Genomic DNA, 25,106 nt, shown 5'->3' with positions numbered 1-25,106 from the left:
TTGTAGGACGAACTGGCATCTTTAAAAGAACAGCTGGAAGAGAAGGAATCTGAAGTAAAAAGGCTACAGGAAAAACTGGTGTGCAAGATGAAAGGAGAAGGGGTGGAAATTCTCGATCGAGGTGGGCACATACATTTGACATTTGTTCTCTTACTTTCTTAGAAACCTCCCTGTGCAGCCCTCCCTTCCTCCCCACACCTGCAAAAGAACCCCGTGTCAGTGGTGAGTCCTTTCAGAGAAAGGAGAAGGGTAGCGGAAACCAGCTGAGGCCAGGACAGCAGGGCCTCCTCCGAAACTCTTCCCTGTGCCTGGGGATCTAGTAGCTTCCTCTTCAGCAGCTGGAGGAGAGCAACTCTGTACTTCATGCGGTGTTTATTATGCATTACTAAGTTGTGAATTCTGTTGAGACAGTTCTTGTTCTGATGGCAGTACAAGGAAGTGATAGAAAGCATTAAAAGGGAACATTATCATGTCCCAGGTTTAATCTCCCTCTGAACTGAACTTGAAACAGCATGAACTAAGAGATTTAGAAACCGTTCCTTACACTTTTGAGAGAAGAGAGGAAAGGACTTTGCATCTTTGGAAGATCAAGGAAAATTTCTTATGGTGGACTGAGCCCTCAACCTGCTAGAAAGCAAAAATAATCCTCTTTTTTGAAAACGTGTGTGAATTTATCAAAAATTTTTCTCATAACTGAGGAAGTTTGTCTTGAATATTGTATGGACTGTCATTTTTAATACACGTTATATGTGATAGAAAATAACTTGAATGAAATGTGTTTTTTATGTTATATTTGGAAATATAAATGCACAGAATACCTGACAACACTAGGTTTGATTTAACCTTTCTTTGCTATTATAAATCACTGTGGCATGCAAACTACAAAGCAACTTCTGACTCTTGAAACTAAAAATTCCATTGAGTGTAGCTTTAGTACATTTTTATGTGAGCATCGGTAACCTCACTGTCTGAATAATGAAGGGCTTCAGTTAGGTTACCTATAATGTCTTTCTTGGTTCTAGAATACCCTGGCTTTATATCCCTGTAGTTGTAATTCCCTATGGATCAGAAAGCTAACTCATCAACCATTGAAGGATTTTTCCCCCCTTGTGTATTTTGGCATATAATAGAATTCTGGCGTTGTGTTTTTTTGTTTTTTAAGGAAGCTCTACACTCAACATGGGGTTGGAACTCACCTCCCTGAGATCAAAAATCACATACTATATACTGACTGAACGAACCAGCAAGGCATCCCTAGATTTGTGTAGTCTTTAAAGGACGTTCACAGATAGGTCATGCCTTTAGGGTTTTAAGAATAAAATGGAATCATGTTGTGGTCTAGAGGACGTGTTGGAGTAGTGGTTCCCAAAGACGGACGCTGGTCTATGAACTGCTTATCGCCAACACACAGCCCGATAAACACAAGAGTCGGGAGCAATGTTTAGAAACTTCATAGCAATCTGATGTTGGCATAAGATCTCACTGCGTGATCAGTGGACTCATCTCATTGAACGGGAGGTAGACCACGTCAGAGTCATTGAATTTGAGTGGTGAGGTTCATGTGTCCTAAGCCAAGTGCTGGGAACATTCAGGAAAGCCATGTGCTGACCCGTAATGGAAATGTTACAACCAAACATCACTAATGGTGTTTTCACCCCGTAGAGTATAAGGACTGCTTGTATTCCACAGACCTAACTTTAATATGCCAGGAAATAAGGGTTCACAGAGAAGAAGTGACAGAGGTAGGAACTCAAATCTAGGTCTTTGGATGAATTATATTCTCTTTCTAACCTTACACAGAGCTTCATGCATTGCAGTACCATTCCTAAAGCCACAAAATAGTGTTTAATATTCAGTTTTTATAGGGTTAGCTTCTTTATCTTAGGCAAAAGGCTAAATAATAGTACTTTAAAAATATTTATTGTTGTAATGTATATACTAACTTCCAATTCGATGGGTTTTCCTACACAGATGAAAATTTTAAAAAGAAGCTCAAAGACAAAGTAAGGTTTTTGGTGTCTTTCCATCAGCCTTTAAATTCACCAAAAGTACTACTTGGACTGTTCTTTGCATGTGTTTTAAAAACATTTATCTCACCAAAGATGTGAAGTTGCTTCATCGATAAGCTCTCCATTTCTTCAGAGTGCACAAAATAGAGCGTATATAAACAAACAGTAAAAACAAGGAGTAAAAGGTCATTTTGCTGATCCCCCCCCCCCCCCCGATTCAGCCCTTTTGCTCCACAGGGTATAGCAGAACACCCAGAGTAACAGAGGGGAGGAAGAATTTTTTTTGTAGTTCGGGAGACAGAGTATCAGAGGAGAAAATTACTTTTCAAGGTTTTGTAGCCCACTTCTTCCCTGAGATCTACATTAAGAACTAAACATACCCTGTTGGTGTTAGACAAGAGATTGTACCCAGGCTGATTAACAGAACCCCGATTATCTAATGCATCATCGAGATAAATCATTAATTAATAGAATCTTTCCTCCAGATGTTGAATTCTTACACCCAGAGAATTGGGCATCAAAAAAAAAAAAAAAAAGGCAATTTCTACAGAATATACCTTCATATTGAAAGTGTTGTATCAGTGATGAATGATGCATTTAAGTAGTAGTTTGTTTGTTTGTTTTTCTCAGAAGCAGGTAACCTTAGCTCAATTTTTTTTTCTGTTTGAATTTTTTAAATTTGTGATTTTGTTTTAGGTTGACATTTCATCTTAAAATATTGGTTCTTTTATTATTAAAGTAATGTGCTTTTGTATTTGACTGTCAAATTTTTTTTTTTTTAAAGATTTTATTTTATTTATTTGACAGAGAGAGATCACAGTAGGTAGAGAGGCAGGCAGAGAGAGGGGAAGGGAAGGAAGCAGGCCCCTGCTGAGCAGAGAGCCCGATGCGGAACTCGATCCCAGGACCCTGAGATCATGACCTGAGCCGAAGGCAGCGGCCTAACCCACTGAGCCACCCAGGCGCCCCAATTGACTGTCAAATTTTAAGGAAAATCACATTTACCTTTTACAATAGTGTCATAAATGATGTTTATAGATGAAGCAAAGTACTTATCCTTCTGTATGGAACCTACAACCAACTTCATAGCATGACTGCTATAGATGCCACATTCCATCAGGCTCTTGCCATTCATGCCTCCATCTTGGTTAAAACTGAGTATCCTGTCCTCTGCTTATGTCATTGTGTACACCGTCCATCGCTTTCGCCCACTGCTTTCTAGGTTTCTTGTTTCTTTTTTTTTTTTTTTAATTGAGAAGCTGTGTTTTCATGGTTGTAGCACTGAAATTTCACCTTCCGTGTTCTCGTGAGGATTTTGTTATTGCTTCGAGAGAGGGTAGTTAGCTCTGACCCATATTGTTTGCTTTCTGGAGTGGTAACTATTCAGGCGACATGGAAGGTGTTCATTTTTCAGATTTTCCCCAAAAGAGGATATGGACGGTAAACATTTCATTAAAACACTTCAGTCTGAAGAGTCAGCCCCTTGTTATTGTCACACACCTTAACAAAACTGACTTCTGACGTGTTCTTGTGATATTTACAGATATTGAAGTGCAAAAAATGAAAAAGGCTATGGAATCTTTGATGGCAGCAAATGAAGAAAAGGTATCTAGATGAAATTAAAGTATTTATGTGGGTGTGTACCACCATTTTGATCACTCCATGAGTTTTCTTGAGATATGCCAGGTTGGAAGAACCCTACACACTACTGATGTTGAGGGACAGCCGTTCTGCCTTTCTACCTTCATGTGCCTGCTCTCGGTGATGGCAGTTGTCATTGTGACTGTGTGGGTAGAGTGGTGACCGGCAACACTGGGTCCACTGAGATCTCCCTCTCCCACCTCCCTGTGAATCTGGAAAAATGTTCAAGCCCTCAGATCATTTCTTTATATTCAGGTGGGAAATGAGAGAAAGGATACAGTCCATAGTGCATCCTTTCTGGGCTCGCATGAACTCTGAAAGGGGTGGTCCCTGACAACTGTTAGCTTCCCAATGAGGTTAATTTTCTTCATATCATTTTCTTCACACTCCTGGATTCCTTCACATGAGGGATTGTCTCATGTGAGACAATTTCTCTCTCTCAAAAAGCATCAATAACAAACAAATCTCCCAGTGTTGACTGAGGGCTTACTAGACATTCAAACTGCTTTAGGAGCACCAACGCTGACATAAGGTTTTAGTAGTTCCAGAAGGCTTCAAAGAGGTTGCATTTGAGCAAAATCTGAGGAAAGGCAAGAGTTGTTTATCAGGAAAACAAGAGACAGAGGCATCAGTACCATGAAATAAAATATGGCCCTAGGCTGTCTTTTAGCTTTGTTGGCCAAATGCCAGGGACTCCAGAGTCTTCTTTCCTGTTGCTTCACTGATTTCATTCTGATGAGAGCAGGGAAACAGTGTCCTCTAAAGCAAGGTGTTTTTTCATGGCCTACCTGATCAGCCATATACCCAGCGGACAGCAGCAGTCGGGTTCAGCTCGCATCATCAGAACTACTCTTACATCTCATGTTACTCAATGAATAGAACAAGGAGGCATTTTCCCAAGAAAAGAGTCATTTCAAGGAAGTAAAAAAACAAGCAACTGCCAAAGAACTTTGCCTTGATCTTTTTGTCTCAGCTTGTTTCTTTCTCTAATTCTTGTGTTCTCTGTTTTACTCTATATTTTTCCCTTCAATTCTCTTTATTTGCTCTTTATTAGGAAATAAACTCATTGCCCTCTCCACCCACCTATATTTAGGTTTCTTTTTGCTAGTCTTTACCACTGTGGAATAAAAAGGAAAGTCATTAGCAAGGGGCCCATGTAGTTTTTACTTTTTTTTTTTTAAGATTTTATTTATTTGAGAGAAAAACAGCGAACAGGGAGCTTGATATGGGGCTTGATCCCAGGACTCTGGGATCACTACCTGAGCCAAAGGTAGACGCATAACTGACTGAGTCCCCTCGGTGCCCCCATAGCTTTTACTTTTAAAAAAGTAATCACAAATTCATTTAGTCTTAATTTCTCTCTCTCAAAAAGCATCAATAACAAACAAATCTCCCAGTGTTGACTGAGGGCTTACTAGACATTCAAACTGCTTTAGGAGCACCAACGCTGACATAAGTTTTTAGTAGTTCCAGAAGGCTTCAAAGAGGTTGCATTTGAGCAAAATCTGAGGAAAGGCAAGAGTTGTTTATCAGGAAAACAAAAGCTGCTAAGGAGAGTATCTATGAACTAAACATGTCTCAAAAGCCCAGACTTGGCACAGCCTAGTGCATGTTGGGAAAGTTCAGAATGAGATAAGGTAGAGGGGTATATGAAGCTGACATTTACACAGGTTGACAGGGTTTCTGAAAACCTTATTTTGGATTTGAGGGCTCCTGGGTGGCTCAGTTGGTTAAGCACCTACCTTCGGTCAGGTTACGACCACAGGGTCCTGGGATTGAGCTCCACATCAGGTTCCCTGTGGGAGCCTGCTTCTCCCTCTCCCTCTGCCCCTTCCTCCTGCTTCTTCTTCTCTCACTCTCACCCTCTTTTTGTCTCGAGTAAGTAAAAGTCTTTGAAGTAATTTTTTTTGGGGGGGGGATTTGAGAACAAGTTTCTAGTTTGAGTAATGAGGTGAATGATAGTGCCCTCAAAGAGTTAAGGGAATCTAAGCTCAAGTACCAGGGGCAAATAATGAGCTTAATTTTAGAGACATTCACTTCGATGTGCTCATGGGACTTTTAAAAGGAGATTTCTCATAGAAAGTTGGAAAATGAATCTAAATTTGGGGGTTAATGTATAATTATAGATGGGGTAGGGAGTGAACCCAGTCCATTTTAGGAAAAATACAGAATTATAGATTTTCGGAGACTAAGCTATAGTTGATATGTAAATTAGCTTTTGCTCCATGACAAATCACATTTATTATTTCTCATACTTCTGATGGTTGATTAGGGGGTTCTCCTGGTCTGGGCTGGCTTTGTTGATCTCTGCAGTTAGCTGGTGGGTGGGATGGGGCTGGATGGTCTAGGCTGGTGTGACTCACATGTCTAGTGATTAACATCCTTGCATAGATTGGGCCCATCTGGGATGTCTCTTTTCCAAATGATATCTCGTCTTCCATTAGACTAGCCTGTGCTTCTTCACATAGTGAAGGTTCCCTGGAGCAGAGAGAGAGGGCAAACCCTAACCACATTTGTTGATATCTCTTTGACCAAAGCAAGTCACATGGCCAGGCCCAAAACCAGTGAGAGAAGAGCTAGGGAGCCCATTTTTTTAGGATCCACCAGAGTGGGGGTAAAGGACAAAATCTTAAAGCACTAACATTTTATAGACTGGGCTGGGTAGATAGTGGAAGTAGAATATCTATCTGGTCAAGGGATTAAGAAATCAAAATAGAAGAAAAGAAAGAGTGGAAAGAAAAGTGAAGGAAAAAGGAGGAAAGAGTGGGGTCAGTCAAGTATCAGAGGTCAAATTAGAAAAAGGATGAAAAGTTCTCTTATTTTTAGTAAATGTGAAGTCTCTGATGACTCTGATGACTAATTGGTACAACTTTGGCTGAGTGTTTTGAGAAGAGAAAGGCCAGATTATGATTGATGACAGCAGGTAAAGACAACAGGTGTAGTAGACCTTTCTTTCAAGACCTGCCCATAAGTTGGAGAGGAGAATAATTAAAGTTGATTTTTTTCTTGTTTTGTTTTTGTTTTTGTTTTGTATCTTATTACCTTGTTTTGTTTTTGTTTTTAAAGATGGCAGCTGAAGGATAGGATCTCTAAATTTAGAGGTACTTTTTCTCTATCTCTGATGTACGTAGGAAAACTGGTAAAATGTAGATATTACCAGTTTTACTAAAGTTTAGAAATATTCCTTGAATAATGTAAATAATTCATGTCTCCCTATTCTTTGTGTTGCAATTACTTTTACTGTTTAAAGTCATAGTTTAAAGATGACAATTTATTTTATTAATAGGATCGGAAAATAGAAGATCTTCGACAGTGCCTGAATAGGTACAAGAAGATGCAAGATACAGTGATACTGACCCAAGGTAAAAAAGGTACTGTAGCTCTATAGGTTTTTCTACTTTACTTGATTTTAAGTGGCTATGAACTTTAACATTTGTTTTCATTTTCCTGGAATATCCATTATTCCAAAATAGTTTGTTTATTCATTTATTCAACAATATCATTAGGAAACAATATCACACACTTTCTTGGTGAGTAGGCCAAAGAGAATACTGTGGACTGGTTGGTCAAGGAGAACCTCTGTGTGGAGTTCATCAGATAGCATTCTAGACAGAACAGTGTGTTCTAGAGCCTGTGGGGAGGGGCATCTGGGTGGCTCAGTGGGTTAAGCATCTGCCTTCAGCTCAGGTCATGATCCCAGGGTCCTGGGATCGAGTCCTGCATTGGCCTCCCAGATCAGCAAACAGTCTGCTTCTCCCTCTACCCTTCCCTCCTGCTTATGCTTTCTCTCTCTCTCTCAAAAATAAATAAGTAAATTTTATTCATTCATTTATTTGTTTGTTTGTTTGTTTGTTTATTAAAAGAGCCTATGGGGAAAATGGGCTCGGTGTATTTAAGTAGTAAAAAGACCGTTGTGACTGACTGGAAGGAAGTGATCAGGGGGAGAATGAGAGGAGATGAGCCGAGCAGATAGAAGTTAGCGTTGGACAGGTCAGGCAATGTGAGGCATTCAGCTCTGTGAGCCCAGCGGGATCCACGGAAGGGTTTTTACAAGTCTGTGGCATTTTTCGTAACAAATGGACCATATTGGGAGGAGGGAGCAGTATCAGAAGAAGAGAAGCCAGTCAAGAGGCTCTTGCAGGATTCCAAATGGAATGTTAATAATGGTACTGATTAGAAACACATTTTGGTGTTCGAACTAACACAGTGGTGTGACGAATTAGATGAGAGTGAAGAAGAGGAAAGAATCAAGAAAGACTGATGTTTTTGACTAAAGCGACCGGGGTGGGGGGGGGGGAGTGATGATTCCATTTACCAAGGTAACGAAGCCTAGTGAGGGCGCACTGAAATGATTAAGGGGGGTTGTGTTCAGCTTTGAATGTGTTAAGTTAAGTTAAAACATAAAATAAAACCAAAACCATAAGACATCTAAGTAAAAATAGTCACGCTTTGATGGGGATTAAGGAGTGCACTTGTTGGGATGAGCACAGGGTGATGTTGGGAAGTTTTGAATTACTATATTGTATACCTGAGACTAGTATTACACTGTATGTTAATCAGAATTAAAAACTTAATAAAATAGTTATGCCTTTTGATGTGGTATTATTTTATAGGTGCATGGTTCAGTTGGCCATCCTCAAATGTGGAAAATCTCTGGGGGTCATTTAAAACAAAAGTGTTAAGAACGTTGGAAGTTTTCTCATTCATTAGCAATGCAAGGTGGGGTTATTTGCTCTAAAAGTAAACATGAGTAATAAATTTTTTCAGAGATACTTGTGAAATACTCAGATTTTGGAATTTCAATTTCGATGAGTTCAAAAAGAAAGAAAATCCTACTTCAGACGAGGATTTCTGAGAGGGGAAAAAAAATGGATCTTCATCTTATTTTCCACAGGACTTAGTGTATGTTAAAATTTTAAATATCCAAATGAGCAAGCAAATGAACCTCTGTCAGTGTTCTTACAGCGATTCTCATCACTCAGCATTTTCTCTGCCTTCAAGAGAGTGTCTCTTTTTAGACAGTATTGCAAATTAACAAGTGATTAATTTTTACATAGTCATAACATTTATTTTTTTTAAAGATTTTATTTATTTATTTGACAAAGAGAAAGATCACAAATAGGCAAAGAGGCAGCTGAAAGAGAGGGGAAAGCAGGCTCCCTGCTGAGCAGAGGACCCTGAGATCATGACCTGAGCCGAAAGCAGAGGCTCAACCCACTGAGCCACCCAGGCACCCCTGTAGTCATAACATTTAAAACAGTATTTGATTTTATAGAATCTCAATACTGTAGTTTTTATATTTAAAAATCAAAGGAAAACATTAATTTCTATAATTATGAAACATAAGAAAATCAAGAAAAGAGGTATTCTTCATAATTGCACTGACATGATCATTTTTGTCAGTTTCATGGGGTTTTTTGTTGTTGTTGTTGTTTGTTTAATCTGGTTTTGTTTTAAAATAGACTCCATGACCAGCATGGAGCCCAACATAGGGCTTGAACTCACGACCTGGAGATCAAGACCTGAGCAGAGATGGAGTCTGACGTTTGGAGCACCTGGGTGGCTCAGTTTGTTAAGCGTCCGACTCTTGCTTTCAGCTCAGCTCATGATCTTATGGGTCGTGAGATCAGGCCTTACCTTGGCTCTGCACTCAGGTGGAGGCTACTTGAAGATTCTTTCCTTCTGTCCCTCCCCTGGCCTGTGCGTGCATGCAATGCTCTCTCTCTCTCAAATAAGTAAATAAAGCTTAAAAAAAAAAAGAGAGAGAGAGAGACACTTAACCAACTGAGATACCCAGGCACCCCTCCTGTACTTTTTTTCATCTTTTTTAATGCATATAAAATGTGTAGAAAAAGGAGGTTGTTTTTCGTTTTCTTTTCCAAAGTTAGTTGTATTATTTTACATTGCCAACAGCAATGTATCACTTGCCAACACTTGGTATGGTATTTGAAACTTCACAATCCTGTACATTTGATATGATTTTGATTTAATTGGTTTAGTGTTTTAAGTATTCTCATCACAAGTCCCTCATGATGAAAAGTATTGGACATCTTATCATGTACTTACTGACATTTGTATATTAAAAAGAGGGAGTTTTTAACCACCATTGAAAATTATGTCCTGTTCTAATGAATAGTTTATAAACAGTGATTTCTAACTAGTATTTGTATTTACTTAGTCCTTAGAGAATGTGAATAATACCTACATTTTAATGAACTTAGAATAAATGCCTAATAAAAATATAAGAAGGTAAGTCTAGTTAACAGCTTTAAATGAGTTTAGGATTTTGTACTATTCAGAGAATAGTGTTTTAAGCATCAATTTTTGGTTTTAAAAAAGAATATCTGACATAGTTGTTCAGCAGCTAATCCTTTTCATTGCTGAAGATGTAGAAGTAGTTCTCAAAGTTGGCCGCTTTCCTGGGTATGTGGTTGCATTTGTCCATAAGGCTGTTCTTTCTTCTTTAAAATAAATGGCACAGAAGGATCATCTTAAGGAATCAGAAGATTGCCTATTGTTGTTTTTTCTTCTTTATATGTATGTGGTTTTTGTTTTGTTTTGTTTTGTTTTGTTTTGCTTTAAGAACAAAGAAATGATGATGTGAGTGCTGTGAAATGTGTAAACCTGGCAATTCACAGACCTGTACCTCTGGAGATAAAAATACATTATTAGTTTATTAAAAATTAATAAAAAAATAACACAGAAATGATGAATGATGAATATTGAGTTTCTCATGGTGACTGTGTTGCTGTTCAGAATTAGTTTGTTGTACCACTGATATTCTCCGCTTGGTTGTTTCTTCTTTTTTTTTTTTTTTTAATTTTTTATTTTTTATAAACATATATTTTTATCCCAAGGGGTACAGGTCTGTGAATCACCAGGTTTACACACTTCACAGCACTCACCAAAGCACATACCCTCCCCAGTGTCCATAATCCCACCCCCTTCTCCCAAACCCCCTCCCCCCAGCAACCCTCAGTTTGTTTTGTGAGATTAAGAGTCACTTATGGTTTGTCTCCCTCCCAATCCCATCTTGTTTCATTTATTCTTCTCGTACCCACTTAAGCCTCCATGTTGCATCACCACTTCCTCATATCAGGGAGATCATATGATAGTTGTCTTTCTCTGCTTGACTTATTTCGCTAAGCATGATACGCTCTAGTTCCATCCATGTTGTTGCAAATGGCAAGATTTCATTTCTTTGGATGGCTGCATAGTATTCCATTGTGTATATATACCACATCTTCTTGATCCATTCATCTGTTGATGGACATCTAGGTTCTTTCCATAGTTTGGCTATTGTGGACATTGCTGCTATAAACATTCGGGTGCACGTGCCCCTTTGGATCACTACATTTGTATCTTTAGGGTAAATACCCAATAGTGCAATTGCTGGGTCATAGGGCAGTTCTATTTTCAACATTTTGAGGAACCTCCATGCTGTTTTCCAGAGTGGCTGCACCAGCTTGCATTCCCACCAACAGTGTAGGAGGGTTCCCCTTTCTCCGCATCCTCGCCAGCATCTGTCATTTCCTGACTTGTTGATTTTAGCCATTCTGACTGGTGTGAGGTGATATCTCATTGTGGTTTTGATTTGTATTTCCCTGATGCCGAGTGATATGGAGCACTTTTTCATGTGTCTGTTGGCCATCTGGATGTCTTCTTTGCAGAAATGTCTGTTCATGTCATCTGCCCATTTCTTGATTGGATTATTTGTTCTTTGGGTGTTGAGTTTGCTAAGTTCTTTATAGATTCTGGACACTAGTCCTTTATCTGATATGTCGTTTGCAAATATCTTCTCCCATTCTGTCAGTTGTCTTTTGATTTTGTTAACTGTTTCCTTTGCTGTGCAAAAGCTTTTGATCTTGATGAAATCCCAATAGTTCATTTTTTCCCTTGCTTCCCTTGCCTTTGGCGTTGTTCCTAGGAAGATGTTGCTGCGGCAGAGGTCGAAGAGGTTGCTGCCTGTGTTCTCCTCAAGGATTCTGATGGATTCCTTTCGCACATTGAGGTCCTTCATCATTTTGAGTCTATTTTTGTGTGTGGTGTAAGGAAATGGTCCAATTTCATTTTTCTGCATGTGGCTGTCCAATTTTCCCAGCACCATTTATTGAAGAGTCTGTCTTTTTTCCATTGGACATTCTTTCCTGCTTTGTCGAAGATTAGTGGACTGTAGAGTTGAGGGTCTATTTCTGGGCTCTCTATTCTGTTCCATTGATCTATGTGTCTGTTTTTGTGCCAGTACCATGCTGTCTTGATCATGACAGCTTTGTAATAGAGCTTGAAGTCTGGAATTGTGATGCCACCAACGTTGGCTTTCTTTTTCAATATCCCTTTGGCTATTCGAGGTCTTTTCTGGTTCCATATAAATTTTAGCATTATTTGTTCCATTTCTTTGAAAAAGATGGATGGTACTTTGATAGGAATTGCATTAAATGTGTAGATTGCTTTAGGTAGCATAGACATTTTCACAATATTTTTTCTTCCAATCCAGGAGCATGGAACATTTTTCCATTTCTTTGTGTCTTCCTCAATTTCTTTCATGAGTACTTTATAGTTTTCTGAGTATAGATTCTGTGTCTCTTTGGTTAGGTTTATTCCTAGGTATCTTCTGGTTTTCGATGCAATTGTAAATGGGATTGACTCCTTAATATCTCTTTCTTCTGTCTTGCTGTTGGTGTAGAGAAATGCAACTGATTTCTGTGCATGGATTTTATATCCTGACACTTTACTGAATTCCTGTATAAGTTCTAGCAGTTTTGGAGTGGAGTCTTTTGGGTTTTCCACATATAGTATCATATCATCTGCGAAGAGTGATAATTTGACTTCTTCTTTGCCGATTTGGATGCCTTTAATGTCCTTTTGTTGTCTGATTGCTGAGGCTAGGACCTCTAGTACTATGTTGAATAGCAGTGGTGATAATGGACATCCCTGCCGTGTTCCTGACCTTAGCGGAAAAGCTTTCAGTTTTTCTCCATTGAGAATATTTGCGGTGGGTTTTTCATAGATGGCTTTGATGATATTGAGGTATGTGCCCTGTATCCCTACACTTTGAAGAGTTTTGATCAGGAAGGGATGCTGTACTTTGTCAAATGCTTTTTCAGCATCTATTGAGAGTATCATATGGTTCTTGTTCTTTCTTTTATTGATGTGTTGTATCACATTGACTGATTTGCGGATGTTGAACCAACCTTGCAGCCCTGGGATAAATCCCGCTTGGTCGTGGTGAATAATCTTTTTAATGTACTGTTGAATCCTATTGGCTAGTATTTTGTTGAGTATTTTCGCATCTGTGTTCATCAAGGATATCAGTCTATAGCTCTCTTTTTTGGTGGGATCCTTGTCTGGTTTTGGGATCAAGGTGATGCTGGCCTCATAAAATGAGTTTGGAAGTTTTCCTTCCATTTCTATTTTTTGGAACAGTTTCAGGAGAATAGGAATTAGTTCTTCTTTAAATGTTTGGTAGAATTCCCCCGGGAAGCCGTCTGGCCCTGGGCTTTTGTTTGTTTGGAGTCTTTTAATGACTGTTTCAATCTCCTTACTGGTTATGGGTCTGTTCAGGCTTTCTATTTCTTCCTGGTTCAGTTGTGGTAGTTTATAGGTCTCTAGGAATGCATCCATTTCTTCCAGATTGTCAAATTTATTGCCGTAGAGTTGCTCATAGTATGTTCTTATAATAGTTTGTATTTCTTTGGTGTTAGTTGTGATCTCTCCTCTTTCATTCATGATTTTATTTATTTGGGTCCTTTCTCTTTTCTTTTTGGTAAGTCGGGCCAGGGGTTCATCAAATTTATTAATTCTTTCAAAGAACCAGCTCCTAGTTTCGTTGATTTGTTCTATTGTTTTTTTGGTTTCTATTTCATTGATTTCTGCTCTGATCTTTATGATTTCTCTTCTCCTGCTGGGCTTAGGGTTTCTTTCTTGTTCTTTCTCCAGCTCCTTTAGGTGTAGGGTTAGGTTGTGTACCTGAGACCTTTCTTGTTTCTTGAGAAAGGCTTGTACCGCTATATATTTTCCTCTCAGGACTGCCTTTGTTGTGTCCCACAGATTTTGAACCGTTGTATTTTCATTATCATTTGTTTCCATGATTTTTTTCAATTCTTCTTTAATTTCCCGGTTGACCCATTCATTCTTTAGAAGGATACTGTTTAGTCTCCATGTATTGGGGTTCTTTCCAAACTTCCTTTTTTTTTTTTTTTTTTTTTTTAAAGATTTTATTTATTTATCAGAAAGAGAGAGGGGGAGAGAGCGAGCACAGGCAGACAGAATGGCAGGCAGAGGCAGAGGGAGAAGCAGGCTCCCTGCTGAGCAAGGAGCCCGATGTGGGACTCGATCCCAGGACGCTGGGATCATGACCTGAGCCGAAGGCAGCTGCTTAACCAACTGAGCCACCCAGGCGTCCCGTCCAAACTTCCTTTTGTGGTTGAGTTCTAGCTTTAGAGCATTGTGGTCTGAAAATATGCAGGGAATGATCCCAATCTTTTGATACCGGTTGAGTCCTGATTTAGGACCGAGGATGTGATCTATTCTGGAGAATGTTCCATTTGCACTAGAGAAGAATGCGTATTCTGTTGCTTTGGGATGAAATATTCTGAATATATCTGTGATGTCCATCTGGTCCAGTGTGTCGTTTAAGGCCTTTATTTCCTTGCTGATCTTTTGCTTGGATGATCTGTCCATTTCAGTGAGGGGAGTGTTAAAGTCCCCTACTATTATTGTATTATTGTGGATGTGTTTCTTTGATTTTGTTATTAATTGGTTTATATAGTTGGCTGCTCCCACATTGGGGGCATAGATATTTAAAATTGTTAAATCTTCTTGTTGGACAGACCCTTTGAGTATGATATAGTGTCCTTCCTCATCTCTTATTATAGTCTTTGGCTTAAAATCTAATTGATCTAAGGATTGCCACTCCTGCTTTCTTCTGATGTCCATTAGCATGGTAAATTCTTTTCCACCCCCTCACTTTAAATCTGGAGGTGTCTTCGGGCTTAAAATGAGTTTCTTGGAGGCAACATATAGATGGGTTTTGTTTTTTATCCATTCTGATACCCTGTGTCTTTTGACAGGGGCATTTAGCCCATTCACATTCAGGGTTACTATTGAGAGATATGAATTTAGTGCCATTGTATTGCCTGTAAGGTGACTGTTACTGTATATGGTCTCTGTTCCTTTCTGATCTACCACTTGTAGGCTCTCTCTTTGCTTAGAGGACCCCTTTCAATATTTCCTGTAGAGCTGGTTTGGTATTTGCAAATTCTTTCAGTTTTTGTTTGTCCTGGAAGCTTTTAATATCTCCTTCTATTTTCAATGATAGCCTAGCTGGATATAGTATTCTTGGCTGCATGTTTTTCTCGTTTAGTGCTCTGAAAATATCATGCCAGCTCTTTCTGGCCTGCCAGGTCTCTGTGGATAAGTCAGCTGCCAATCTAATATTTTTACCTTTGTATGTTACAGACTTCTTTTCCCAGGCTGCTTTCAGGATTTTCTCTTTGTCACTGAGACTTGTAAATTTTACTATTAGGTGACGGGGTGTGGGCCTATTCTTATTGATTTTGAGGGGCGTTCTCTGAACCTCCTGAATTTTGATGCTCATTCCCTTTGCCATATTGGGGAAATTCTCCCCAATAATTCTCTCCAGTATACCTTCTGCTCCCCTCTCTCTTTCTTCTTCTTCTGGAATCCCAATTATTCTAATGTTGTTTCGTCTTATGGTGTCACTTATCTCTCGGATTCTCCCCTCGTGGTCCAGTGGCTGTTTGTCCCACTTTTGCTCAGCTTCTTTATTCTCTGTCATTTGGTCTTCTATATCACTAATTCTTTCTTCTGCCTCATTTATCCTAGCAGTGAGAGCCTCCATTTTTGATTGCACCTCATTAATAGCTTTTTTGATTTCAACTTGGTTAGATTTTAGTTCTTTTATTTCTCCAGAAAGGGCTTTTCTATCTCTCGAGAGGGTTTCTCTAATATCTTCCATGCCTTTTTCGAGCCCGGCTAGAACCTTGAGAATTGTCATTCTGAACTCTAGATCTGACATATTACCGATGTCTGTATTGATTAGGTCCTTAGCCTTCGGTACTGCCTCTTGTTCTTTTTTTTGTGTTGTATTTTTACGTCTTGTGATTTTGTCCAGATAAGAGTAAATGAAGGGGCAAGTAAAATACTAAAAGGGTGGCAACAACCCCAGGAAAATATGCTTTAACCAAATTAGAAGAGATCCAATATCGTGAGTGGGGAGAAAGGGGGATAAAAAGAGGTTCAAAAAGGAAGAAAGAAAAAAAAAGAAAAAAGAAATTAAAAAGAAAAGAATTTTTTAAAAAAGAAAACACCTAAGAAATATGTAAAAAAGAAAAAAATATATATATTAGATAAACTGTTAAAAAAGAAAAAGGTAACAGTTAAAAAAAAAAATTTACCCGAAGGCGAGAAGGAAAAAAAAAAATGAAAAAGAAAAAATTAAATTAACTGCAAGACTAAAAAAAAATCACAGGAAAAAACCATGAGTTCCGTGCTTGGCTTTCTCCTCCTCTGGAATTCTGCTGCTCTCCTTGGTATTGAAACCGCACTCCTTGGTAGGTGAACTTGGTCTCGGCTGGATTTCTTGTTGATCTTCTGGGGGAGGGGCCTGTTGTAGTGATTCTCAAGTGTCTTTGCCCCAGGCGGAATTACAGCACCCTTACCCGGGGCCGGGGTGAGTAATCCGCTCGGGTTTGCTTTCAGGAGCTTTTGTTCCCTGAGCGCTTTCCGTTGAGTTCCGGAGGACGGGAATACAAATGGCGGCCTCCTGGTCTCAGGCCCGGAGGAGCCGAGAGCCCAGGGCCCCAGAGAACAGCGCCCAGTTACTCCCGTCTGCCTGACCTCCAGCTGCGCTCCGAGCTCACCGAGCCTGCGACCGGTTCAAGGTAACACTGAGCTGTGAGCCTATTGTCCGCTCTGTCTCTGTAGCTGGCTCTCCCGTTCCAATACCCGCAAGCTCTGCGACACTCAGACACCCCCGATCCTTCTGTGACCCTGCGGGACCTGAGGCCACGCTGACCCCGCGTGGGCTTCGCCCCCCCGGTTTAGCCTCTGGAGCGATGTCCCTCAGCGGAACAGACTTTTAAAAGTCCTGATTTTGTGCGCGCTTGCTCCGCTGCTTGCCGGGAGCCGGCCCCTCCCCCGGGGTCTATCTTCCCGTCGCTTTGGATTCACTTCTCCGCCGGTCCTACCTTTCAGAAAGTGGTTGTTTTTCTGTTTCCAGAATTGCTGTTCTTCTTCTCTTCGATCTGCACATGGATTTTCAGGTGTTTGCAATCTTTAGATAAGCTATCTAGCTGATCTCTGGCTAGCTGAAGCAGTCTCAGCTTGCTACTTCTCCGCCATCTTGACTCCTCCCCAGCTTGGTTGTTTCTGAACTGAAATTTGTAAAGCCCCAAATTCTGAAACAAAATTAGGGAAGGTTGTTGGACTAAATGAACTTCTGATTTCAAGGCTGTGAGTCTGTGGTAATAGCTATTAATACCACCCTCAGGCTCCAGGTGCTCATAGTTTAACATTTCTCCTAGAGGTCCTCTTGTTATTTTTCTAAGGATTTCAAAGGAAACTCACTTTTGATTTTTGAGGATGGGAAAAATGTTTATATTCAGTTGGTATTCTTCCTCCAAAAGTGAAATGTAAATGAAAAGCTGCCATTTTTCTCCTTTTCCTAGACCAAGATGGCGACTTTGACGGTCTGCTCACTTCTGGTTCCGTCTCCACTTTGCTGGATGCGCAGGGTTTTAGTGACCTGGAGAAAAGTGTATCATCTACACCAGTCACGGGATCTCCCAGTCGTGACCCATTCAACACAAGTGTTCCAGAAGAGGTATTTACAGACTCTCAACATTATCTTTGTAGTGAAGAGACTGTGTCATTGAAGGTTAAAATGCTGTTGACAGCAGGAAAGACCTGGGATCTTTTCTCAGTGTGGCTACTGACTGAGTCTTAGCAATTTTCATGTCAAAACTCAGTCTGCTAGGACTTTATTTGAAAGATTGGTTTTTCCCCCCCTCTTTAATAAATAAATACCTTGGGCAATGTCAAAATTGCTTAAATAATTCAGGAAGAACATGGGAGAAAGATGTCATCCTAAATAGATTACAATCTACACAATAATAATCTTTATTAGTAAAGAACAAATAGGGAATAAATGAAGAGGGATAACGTGAGATTATATAAAGAAGTTGGTTTTAGTCACTTCCAATGTTGTCTCTGAAAAATTCTGGTCTAAAATCTTCCCTGACTTCTTTAGACTTGGAAAAAAGCAGCTGGACAGGAATATTTAGTCTTGAACTCATCATTAACTTTTCTTTCACACATCAGAGTGGTGCCAAAATCTGTTTCCATTACCTATTGCAAACCACCCCAAAAATTTGTGGCTTGAGTGACAGCACTTGTTTTGCTAACAAATGTGTGATGTGGGTAAGGCTCAGCAGGAGCATTTCTTCTTCGCTCCACTGGGCAATAGTTGGAATGGTGTGAAGGCTGGAGGCTTGAGTCATCCGAAGGCTACCCATTTGTATATCACATGGTTGGTTGGTACTACTGTTGGACAGGACCTCAGCTGAGGCCCTAGCTGGAAATACCTGTGACTCCCTGGCTTTCTTCTAGCAGAGCGTTTAGATCCTAAGGATGAGCATCCCAATAAGAGGACTGGGCATATTTATATCATCTTTTATGCTATGACTCGGAAACCCTGTGGCATCTCTTCTCCTGTAGTCACAGGCCCACACACATTCACAGAGAGGAAACAAAGACCCTACCTCTTGATGGACAAGTAATATCACATTTGAGAAGAACACATGGGATGGCATATACCCCTACGACCATATTCGACTAGTACAACTGCCCTCCACTCTCTGGCTACAATCATTTATATCCCTCCCCCATGCAAAATGTCCTCATCCCCTCATCAAAGACCTCTTGGTCTTACTCCAGTCAGGCTTCCGCATCCCAAGACCTTGTCATCCAGACCCGGTCAAGATGTAGGTGCAGCTGCTCAGGTTTGGCTTCTCGAGTAGCACTCCATTCCATGTAAAGAACCAGGAAATTCAAGGTCAAGTCATTTGTCCCCTACACACCTGACATGCAGTGGTGGAATGGGCATAGTAACTACTGGGCATTCCCATTCAAGAAGAGGGAACATAGACATGGAAGACACCCACGTATCATTAGTCAGTAGCAGTTCCCAAATCCAGCCAGGCTCGTGTGGCCAGTTCCTTGACAGGGCCCAGACCTTTGGGCTCTTGGTTGTTCCTTGGGAGTCATCTTTCCATTTCCAGGAGAAAGAACCTGTAATTGCAGATGAGTTGTTTTCTGCAAAAGTATCTATACGGGTCTAGGGCCTTCTGCCTTCTACTATCTCTGTCCCTCTTGGTTCTATTTGGTATAATATTTTATTCATTTGGCATTTCTTATGAATCAATTTATAATCCACTCCGTCAGGTAAAGGATATCCACAATTATCTTCACCATAAGACTTTCTCTATCGTAAGTTTTCTGTATGGCTGCTATGGAATATCCCTCTGTTTTTAGAGTTGTCGAACTTTTTGAAGGTTTCAATGAGACAGCTGTACCTTAAGTCTTCCTGAGGTCTTAACCTAGGCACACCCGTGGCTTCCTGACAGCACCTCCCTCTTTGCCCTAGAACTTTTAATTTTAGTGCAGTGTACTGTCTAGAGAAACTGGGAATGGGAAAAATTGTTTTTGTTATTGTTGTTTTTGTTTTTTAACTAAATAGTCTTGACTACCTTATGTTTTCCAATTCCCCCTTTGGTCGTCTTTCCTTTAACATTTTACTGTATTCAGTGAGAAAAAAACCAAGTGGCATCTTTTCTTTTCCTATCTATTCCTGCTGATTACCTAATGAGAAAATGAAATTTGAATTGCATGAAAATGAATTCAAGGAGGAAACATTTCTCTCTTCACTATAGGAGAGGGCTAAAAGATGTCAGTCATAAGGATTACTGGGTAGGGGAAATTGGAAGGTGGTGATCAAAAGGTACGGACTTCCAGTTATAAGACAAGTGTGCTGGGGGTATAAGGTACAACGTGATGACTATAGTTAACACTGCTGTCTGGTATGCTGGAAGGTTGCTAAGACTGTAGATCCGAAAAGTTCTCATTGCAAGGAAAAAAATGTGTTTTTTTTTCCTTTCCTTTTCTTTTTTCTTTTTAATTTATACGGTACTGCATGTCAGTGATATCCCAATAAAATTGGAAAAAAGAGGCAAAGGATTAGTTAAGGAATAAAAAATATTTTAGAGGGGGAAATAAAAAATATGTTAGAGGGGGAAAATCCCCTAATTGCTAATTATATTTCTACTGAAGGGAAAAATAACAGTTGACAGTCAATGAGTATGCTTGCTGCCTATTTACAGAATGGCAGATGTTACATGTAAGATTTGCCCAGATAGTCTCTTTAAAAAAAGTCTTTCCTATGTGAATTGTACTTTAATGAGACTTTTCGTTTGGAACCAGAATGATTTGATGAGGATTGAGTGTGTTCAGCCATATTGTTAAAGAAGAGCTAGAAGGGAGATTGGAGTTGGGAGTTAAAGTCCTAAGTTCAAAACGAAATCAAGGAAATGGATCAGTTTGTTAGTGGGCCATTTCCTTCCCCATGTTAGGAACCCGGGGAGCTACTGTGAACTTGACAACACAAGGGATGATGGCTCAATAATTCGCCCAGAACTAATCATAAAGATTCAAATTTAAAAAAAAAAAGAAAAAAGAGAGTGAAGTAATCTCCTATTTTACAGCAATAGGACTTCTTAAAGAACAAAATTCAGGGGCGCCTGGGTGGCTCAGTAGGTTAAGCCTCTGCCTTCGGCTCAGTTTATGATCTCAGGGTCCTGGGATCAATCAAGTCCCACATTGGGCTCTCTGCTCAGCAGGGAGCCTGCTTCCTCCTCTCTCTCTCGGCCTACTTGTGATCTCTCTGTGTCAAATAAATAAAATCTTTAAAAAAAATTCAGCTGAGAAAATTTTTAACACAGGGATGATGGCTCTGTAAATTGCCCAGAACTAATCATAAAGATTCTAAAAAATAAATAAATAAATAAAAAATCGCGAAGCAACAAGATCAGACTTGTTGTTAAAGAACAAACTTCAAATGAGTAAATTTGCAACATCTTACTGGCTTTATTCAGCAATTTATGAATCAGGCAATGTCCGTTTTAGCAGATGGAAAGGAACTCTACGGATCTGTACAAAATGAAGGGCTTTTTTAGGCCGAAGGAAGCAGGAGCAGAGGATCAGGCTGGTCATTTGCTGGTTGGTTAAGTAGGGTTACTTTCCTTAATGTGCAGCAAAGAGAAGTCTCGGGGCGGGGTGGGTCAGGTAACTTACTAAGGGCAGGCAAGTGCCGATTGGTTGACCTAGGTCTGCCTTTTCTGGGAGTGCCGAGCACGGAAACTTAGCTAAGCTTGGGTTTACTGACATGGAGCTTAACACGAACCACTCCGTCTTGGGCCCAATCAGATTATTTCAACAGACTTCACATGTTATAACCTCTTAGTGTCAAGGAATGAGACCACCGCTCAGTAACTGGAACAAAAACCACAGAGCTAAATGTATTGCTTATCTAGTTACCTCGGTGAACTTTGTTGGTCAGGGACAGTCTCTTTGATCATATGTGGGGCAGGTGGGGTTGCTTGGAGCTCAGGGATTGAGGGACTCTCAGAGGCTAGAGAGAGTTGACATCCGCTGTGGATGTGTGGTTACAGAGGTGAGACTGTCATTGATTGATTGGCATCTAGAAGTGTGTTCCAGGTTGTAAGTCCCTACCTTCCTGGCTGACTTCAGAAGGAGGGACGGTCACTGATTGGTTGGTTGACTGGCAGACTGAATTCACTGAGGAAAATTTTATTTTTTTATCACAATATTTTTTAAGTGATTCATGTATTGTAGTTTATGATGGGCTCTTACACCATAATGCTCTACAGTCATCGAAAATTATTTAACCCCAGAGTATAAAATTTCTTCCATAGATTCCATCCTTAGGGTACACAAAGCATTTGTTTAGGAAGGTGTTTTTAGGCATTTTTGTTGTTGCTGCTGTAGTATTATTAAGCCAAGTGTTTTAAGTGGTATCCACAAAGAACTGGTTTGGGGGGTGCCTAGGTGGCTCAGTCGTTAAGTGTCTGCCTTCTGCTCAGGTCGTGATCCCAGGGTTCTGGGATGGAGCCCCTCATCAGGCTCCCTGCTCAGGGAAGTGGGAAGCCTGCTTCTCCCTCTCCCACTCCTCCTCCTTGTGTTCCCTCTCACCATGTCTCTCTCTGTCAAATAAATGAAATCTTAAAAAAAAAAAAAAATCTGGTTTGAACAACATTCTATATTAGACTAGTGATAGAAAATAAAGTGAAAACAGATGTGTTTACAAAGCACTTTACCCAAATCTCATCTCAAATCATGACAACCCTGTCAGGTAGGCATTGCCATTCTCATGTTACAGAGGAGAAAACTGGTGCCCAGTTAAGTGACTTGCATAAGGTTAGAACCAAAGTTTTTACTAGGGCTTAAAGTTGTCAGGATCAACTATTGACTTACTTGATGGTATTATGTTTTATTCAGAACCAAGTTCAAAAATGACCTTCCTTGGGGCACCTGGGTGGCTCAGTGGGTTAAGCCTCTGCCTTCAGCTCAGGTCATGATCTCAGGGTCCTGGGATCGAGCCCTACATCGGGATCTCTGCTAAGCAGGGACCTGCTTCCCCCCTCTCTCTGCCTGCCTCTCTGCCTACTTGTGATCACTCTCTCTCTGTCAAATAAATAAATAAAACCTTTAAAAAAAAAAAAATGACCTTCCTCCAGAATGTTTTCTCTGACTTTAACAGTCATTGATGTTTATATCCAGAGACCATTTTATAAAGAGAAGAATAGTGTTTTTAAACCTAGGTGTATGAAATTTTTTTGATGGACCATGTAATTGTCTCCGTTATTTTTATTTTATCTCTGTGACTTCTGTCTTATTTATTGGATTTTTTACTTTCTCTAATTACATTACAGTTCCACACCAGCATCTTACAAGTTTCAATCCCTTCATTACTGCCAACATCTAAGGGCCTGGAAACGTCTGAAAGCGCAAAATTGCCTCCTCAACCAGAGACTTCATTTGAAGAAAGGTATGTCATTTATGACCCAACATTGCAATATAAATGTTCAGCAGAGTAGATCAAGCAAACACAAGAGTGCATTGCAATTTATTTACAGACACAGGTTTTACTGTGAGAGGCAAGAAACTGTAAGGCATGTGCCAGGGGACCAGTGTAAATCAATCACTACAGTCAGTTCTGGATTATTGAAATAAAGGGTGTGAAGCAAGAAGTCCTAGGGCAGGAGTCCAGGGAGGTGTGGTGTTCAGGTTAGAGAGAGATTTTAGGGGACTCAAGTTTTATGTCCTAAGTCATGGGGAGCCGCCAGTGGGTCCCAAGCCCCATAGCAATGGTCATGTGGCCCAGGCTGTTCGGAAGAAGGATTTGGGACAGGGATACAGTAGTTTCTCCATTAACAAGTAGAATTTTGAGGGAGCATGTTCTCAATTACTTAACCTTATAATGAGACCAAATAAAAGAAAATATAATAGAATATTTTAGGGGCACCTGGATGGCTCAGTGGGTTAAGCCTCTGCCTTTGGCTCAGGTCATGATCCCAGGGTCCTGGGATCGAGCCCCACATAGGGCTCTCTGCTCGGCAGGGAGCCTGCTTCCTCTTCTCTCTCTGCCTGCTTCTCTGCCTACTTGTGATTTCTCTGTCAGATAAATAAGTAAAATATTTTTTTAACAAAAGAAAATATAGTAGAAAATTTTAAAAGAGAGGGGCAGCTGGGAATCCTCAGTAAATTCAGCAGCTGACTCAATCTCAGCTCAGGTCTTAATCTCAGGGTTGTGGGTTCAAGCCCCATACTGGGCATGGAGCCTGTGTTTAAAAACAAAACAAAACAAAACACACACGACTGTTTTAAAAGAGAAATCGCTTCCCCAGCACAATTTTTTGTTTTTTTGACAGTTCTGCTTACTTAGAATATATATGGTCTTTTACTTGTGAAGCACACACATTCCTTTTTTTTTTTCCTTTTCTTTTCTTTCTTCTTTTAGTGATGGAAAAATAATCCTTGGTGCTTCTGTTGAAACCCAGCCGTGCGATAGTCTTTCGTAAGTCATGTTCTTGAATGTGGAAAATGTCATTGATACCTGGGAGAGAGGAAGCTTCTGACAAACTCACAGTGACCACTGTGAGAAGCGGATGACTGAGGCCTGAATACATTAATGCAGGTGTGGTGGTTGGATGTCAGGGAAAGGGGAGGTTGTGAGTTAACAAAGAGATACTTGCTCATGGACTGTTATCCATTATCTCGTGCCAAGTGTTTGCACTGCTTTAGCCTTCCTTCATCAGTTTTCATGTGAAGTGCAGTGCTTTGAATTTCAGGTTTGCACTGGCTTGCATTTTGACCCTAGCAGAAAAGAGTCACAGAGAATGATGTAATGGCTGGAAAGGCTGCAGTAGTTTTTTGCATTCTCCATGTAGTAAACCGGTCCATTATCTATGTTTATCCAAGTTCAAGTCTGAATTAGGAAAATCTCTTACCAGAGCAGTATTCAAAGATGAGATCTTCTCTTTTCTCACCAATATCTTTTACTTTATTTGATACTGGACAAGTCTAGTAACTTATGTACACATGAGTACATGAGAATTGCCTTTTAAAAGTTTGCATATGTGTGTTACTCTGCTTCTTAGAGCTTTTTTCTCTCTCTAAACTGGTCACCTATTCCTGACTTCCATTTTTGAAAAGACAGCCCTGTACACTTGAATGCTAGTTATGTGAAAGGGAAAAAAATCTCTGGATGTTTACAGTGTCACTTCACCTTTGCAAGGAAAGCAAACAAATTATTATGGGCAGCCAGAGGGATTTTTCTTGTATGCCTCGATCAGAACTGTAAAATGAACTACTTGGCCAGATTCAGAAAATGGATTCCTTTGTGAATTGAAAAGTAACACTTCTGTCCTTTATTTTAATTACAAGGATTATATATAAATAGTATGTGAGTGTTTTAGAAGTTCCCTGGTATATTAACTAAAATTTTAATAAAAATAAAAAATAAAAAAGTTCCTGGTCTAAATGTATACATAAAAGGATACACCACTGGTCCATGGAAAAATGCTGTTTTATTTTCAAATGTTGACATCACAAGGAGAGTCCTAAGTGTTTTTCCAGCTATTCTAACATGTGTGGGACATTTAGAGTTATTGGCAGGACAGTTAACCACCTCTGCTTTTAAAAGAACTCAATGTTATAATTTAGTAAAGCACATAAGTGACTGCCTGAATCCGGATTTTCTTTTATGACCAGGATTCAACCCACACACAGTTTTAGTTTCTTTCCAAGATATTCTCCTAAGAAACAGTGGCACCAGAGCCATTATTATTAATCCTAATTACT

The 25,106-nt window shown here is 39.9% G+C and overlaps 1 protein-coding gene across 1 annotated transcript in view; it reads left to right on the top strand.

The window, feature by feature from the left end:
- LOC309870264 (liprin-beta-1-like) overlaps nucleotides 1–25,106 on the top strand; it is a 67,138-nt gene that overhangs the window by 25,423 nt on the left and 16,609 nt on the right. Inside the window, exons 9-15 of the mRNA XM_082742446.1 lie at nucleotides 7–121; nucleotides 1,972–2,073; nucleotides 3,553–3,614; nucleotides 6,937–7,021; nucleotides 17,339–17,493; nucleotides 22,676–22,791; nucleotides 23,764–23,820. Coding sequence (XP_082598572.1) covers nucleotides 7–121; nucleotides 1,972–2,073; nucleotides 3,553–3,614; nucleotides 6,937–7,021; nucleotides 17,339–17,493; nucleotides 22,676–22,791; nucleotides 23,764–23,820 — 692 coding nt within the window. The remainder of the gene's footprint in view (nucleotides 1–6; nucleotides 122–1,971; nucleotides 2,074–3,552; nucleotides 3,615–6,936; nucleotides 7,022–17,338; nucleotides 17,494–22,675; nucleotides 22,792–23,763; nucleotides 23,821–25,106) is intronic.

The sequence above is a fragment of the Mustela nivalis genome, assembly GCF_964662115.1.
Source record: "Mustela nivalis genome assembly, chromosome: 7".
NCBI lineage: Eukaryota > Metazoa > Chordata > Mammalia > Carnivora > Mustelidae > Mustela > Mustela nivalis.
The sequence above is the reverse complement of the archived record's forward strand: the minus strand, read 5'-3'. Positions and strand labels throughout refer to the sequence as shown.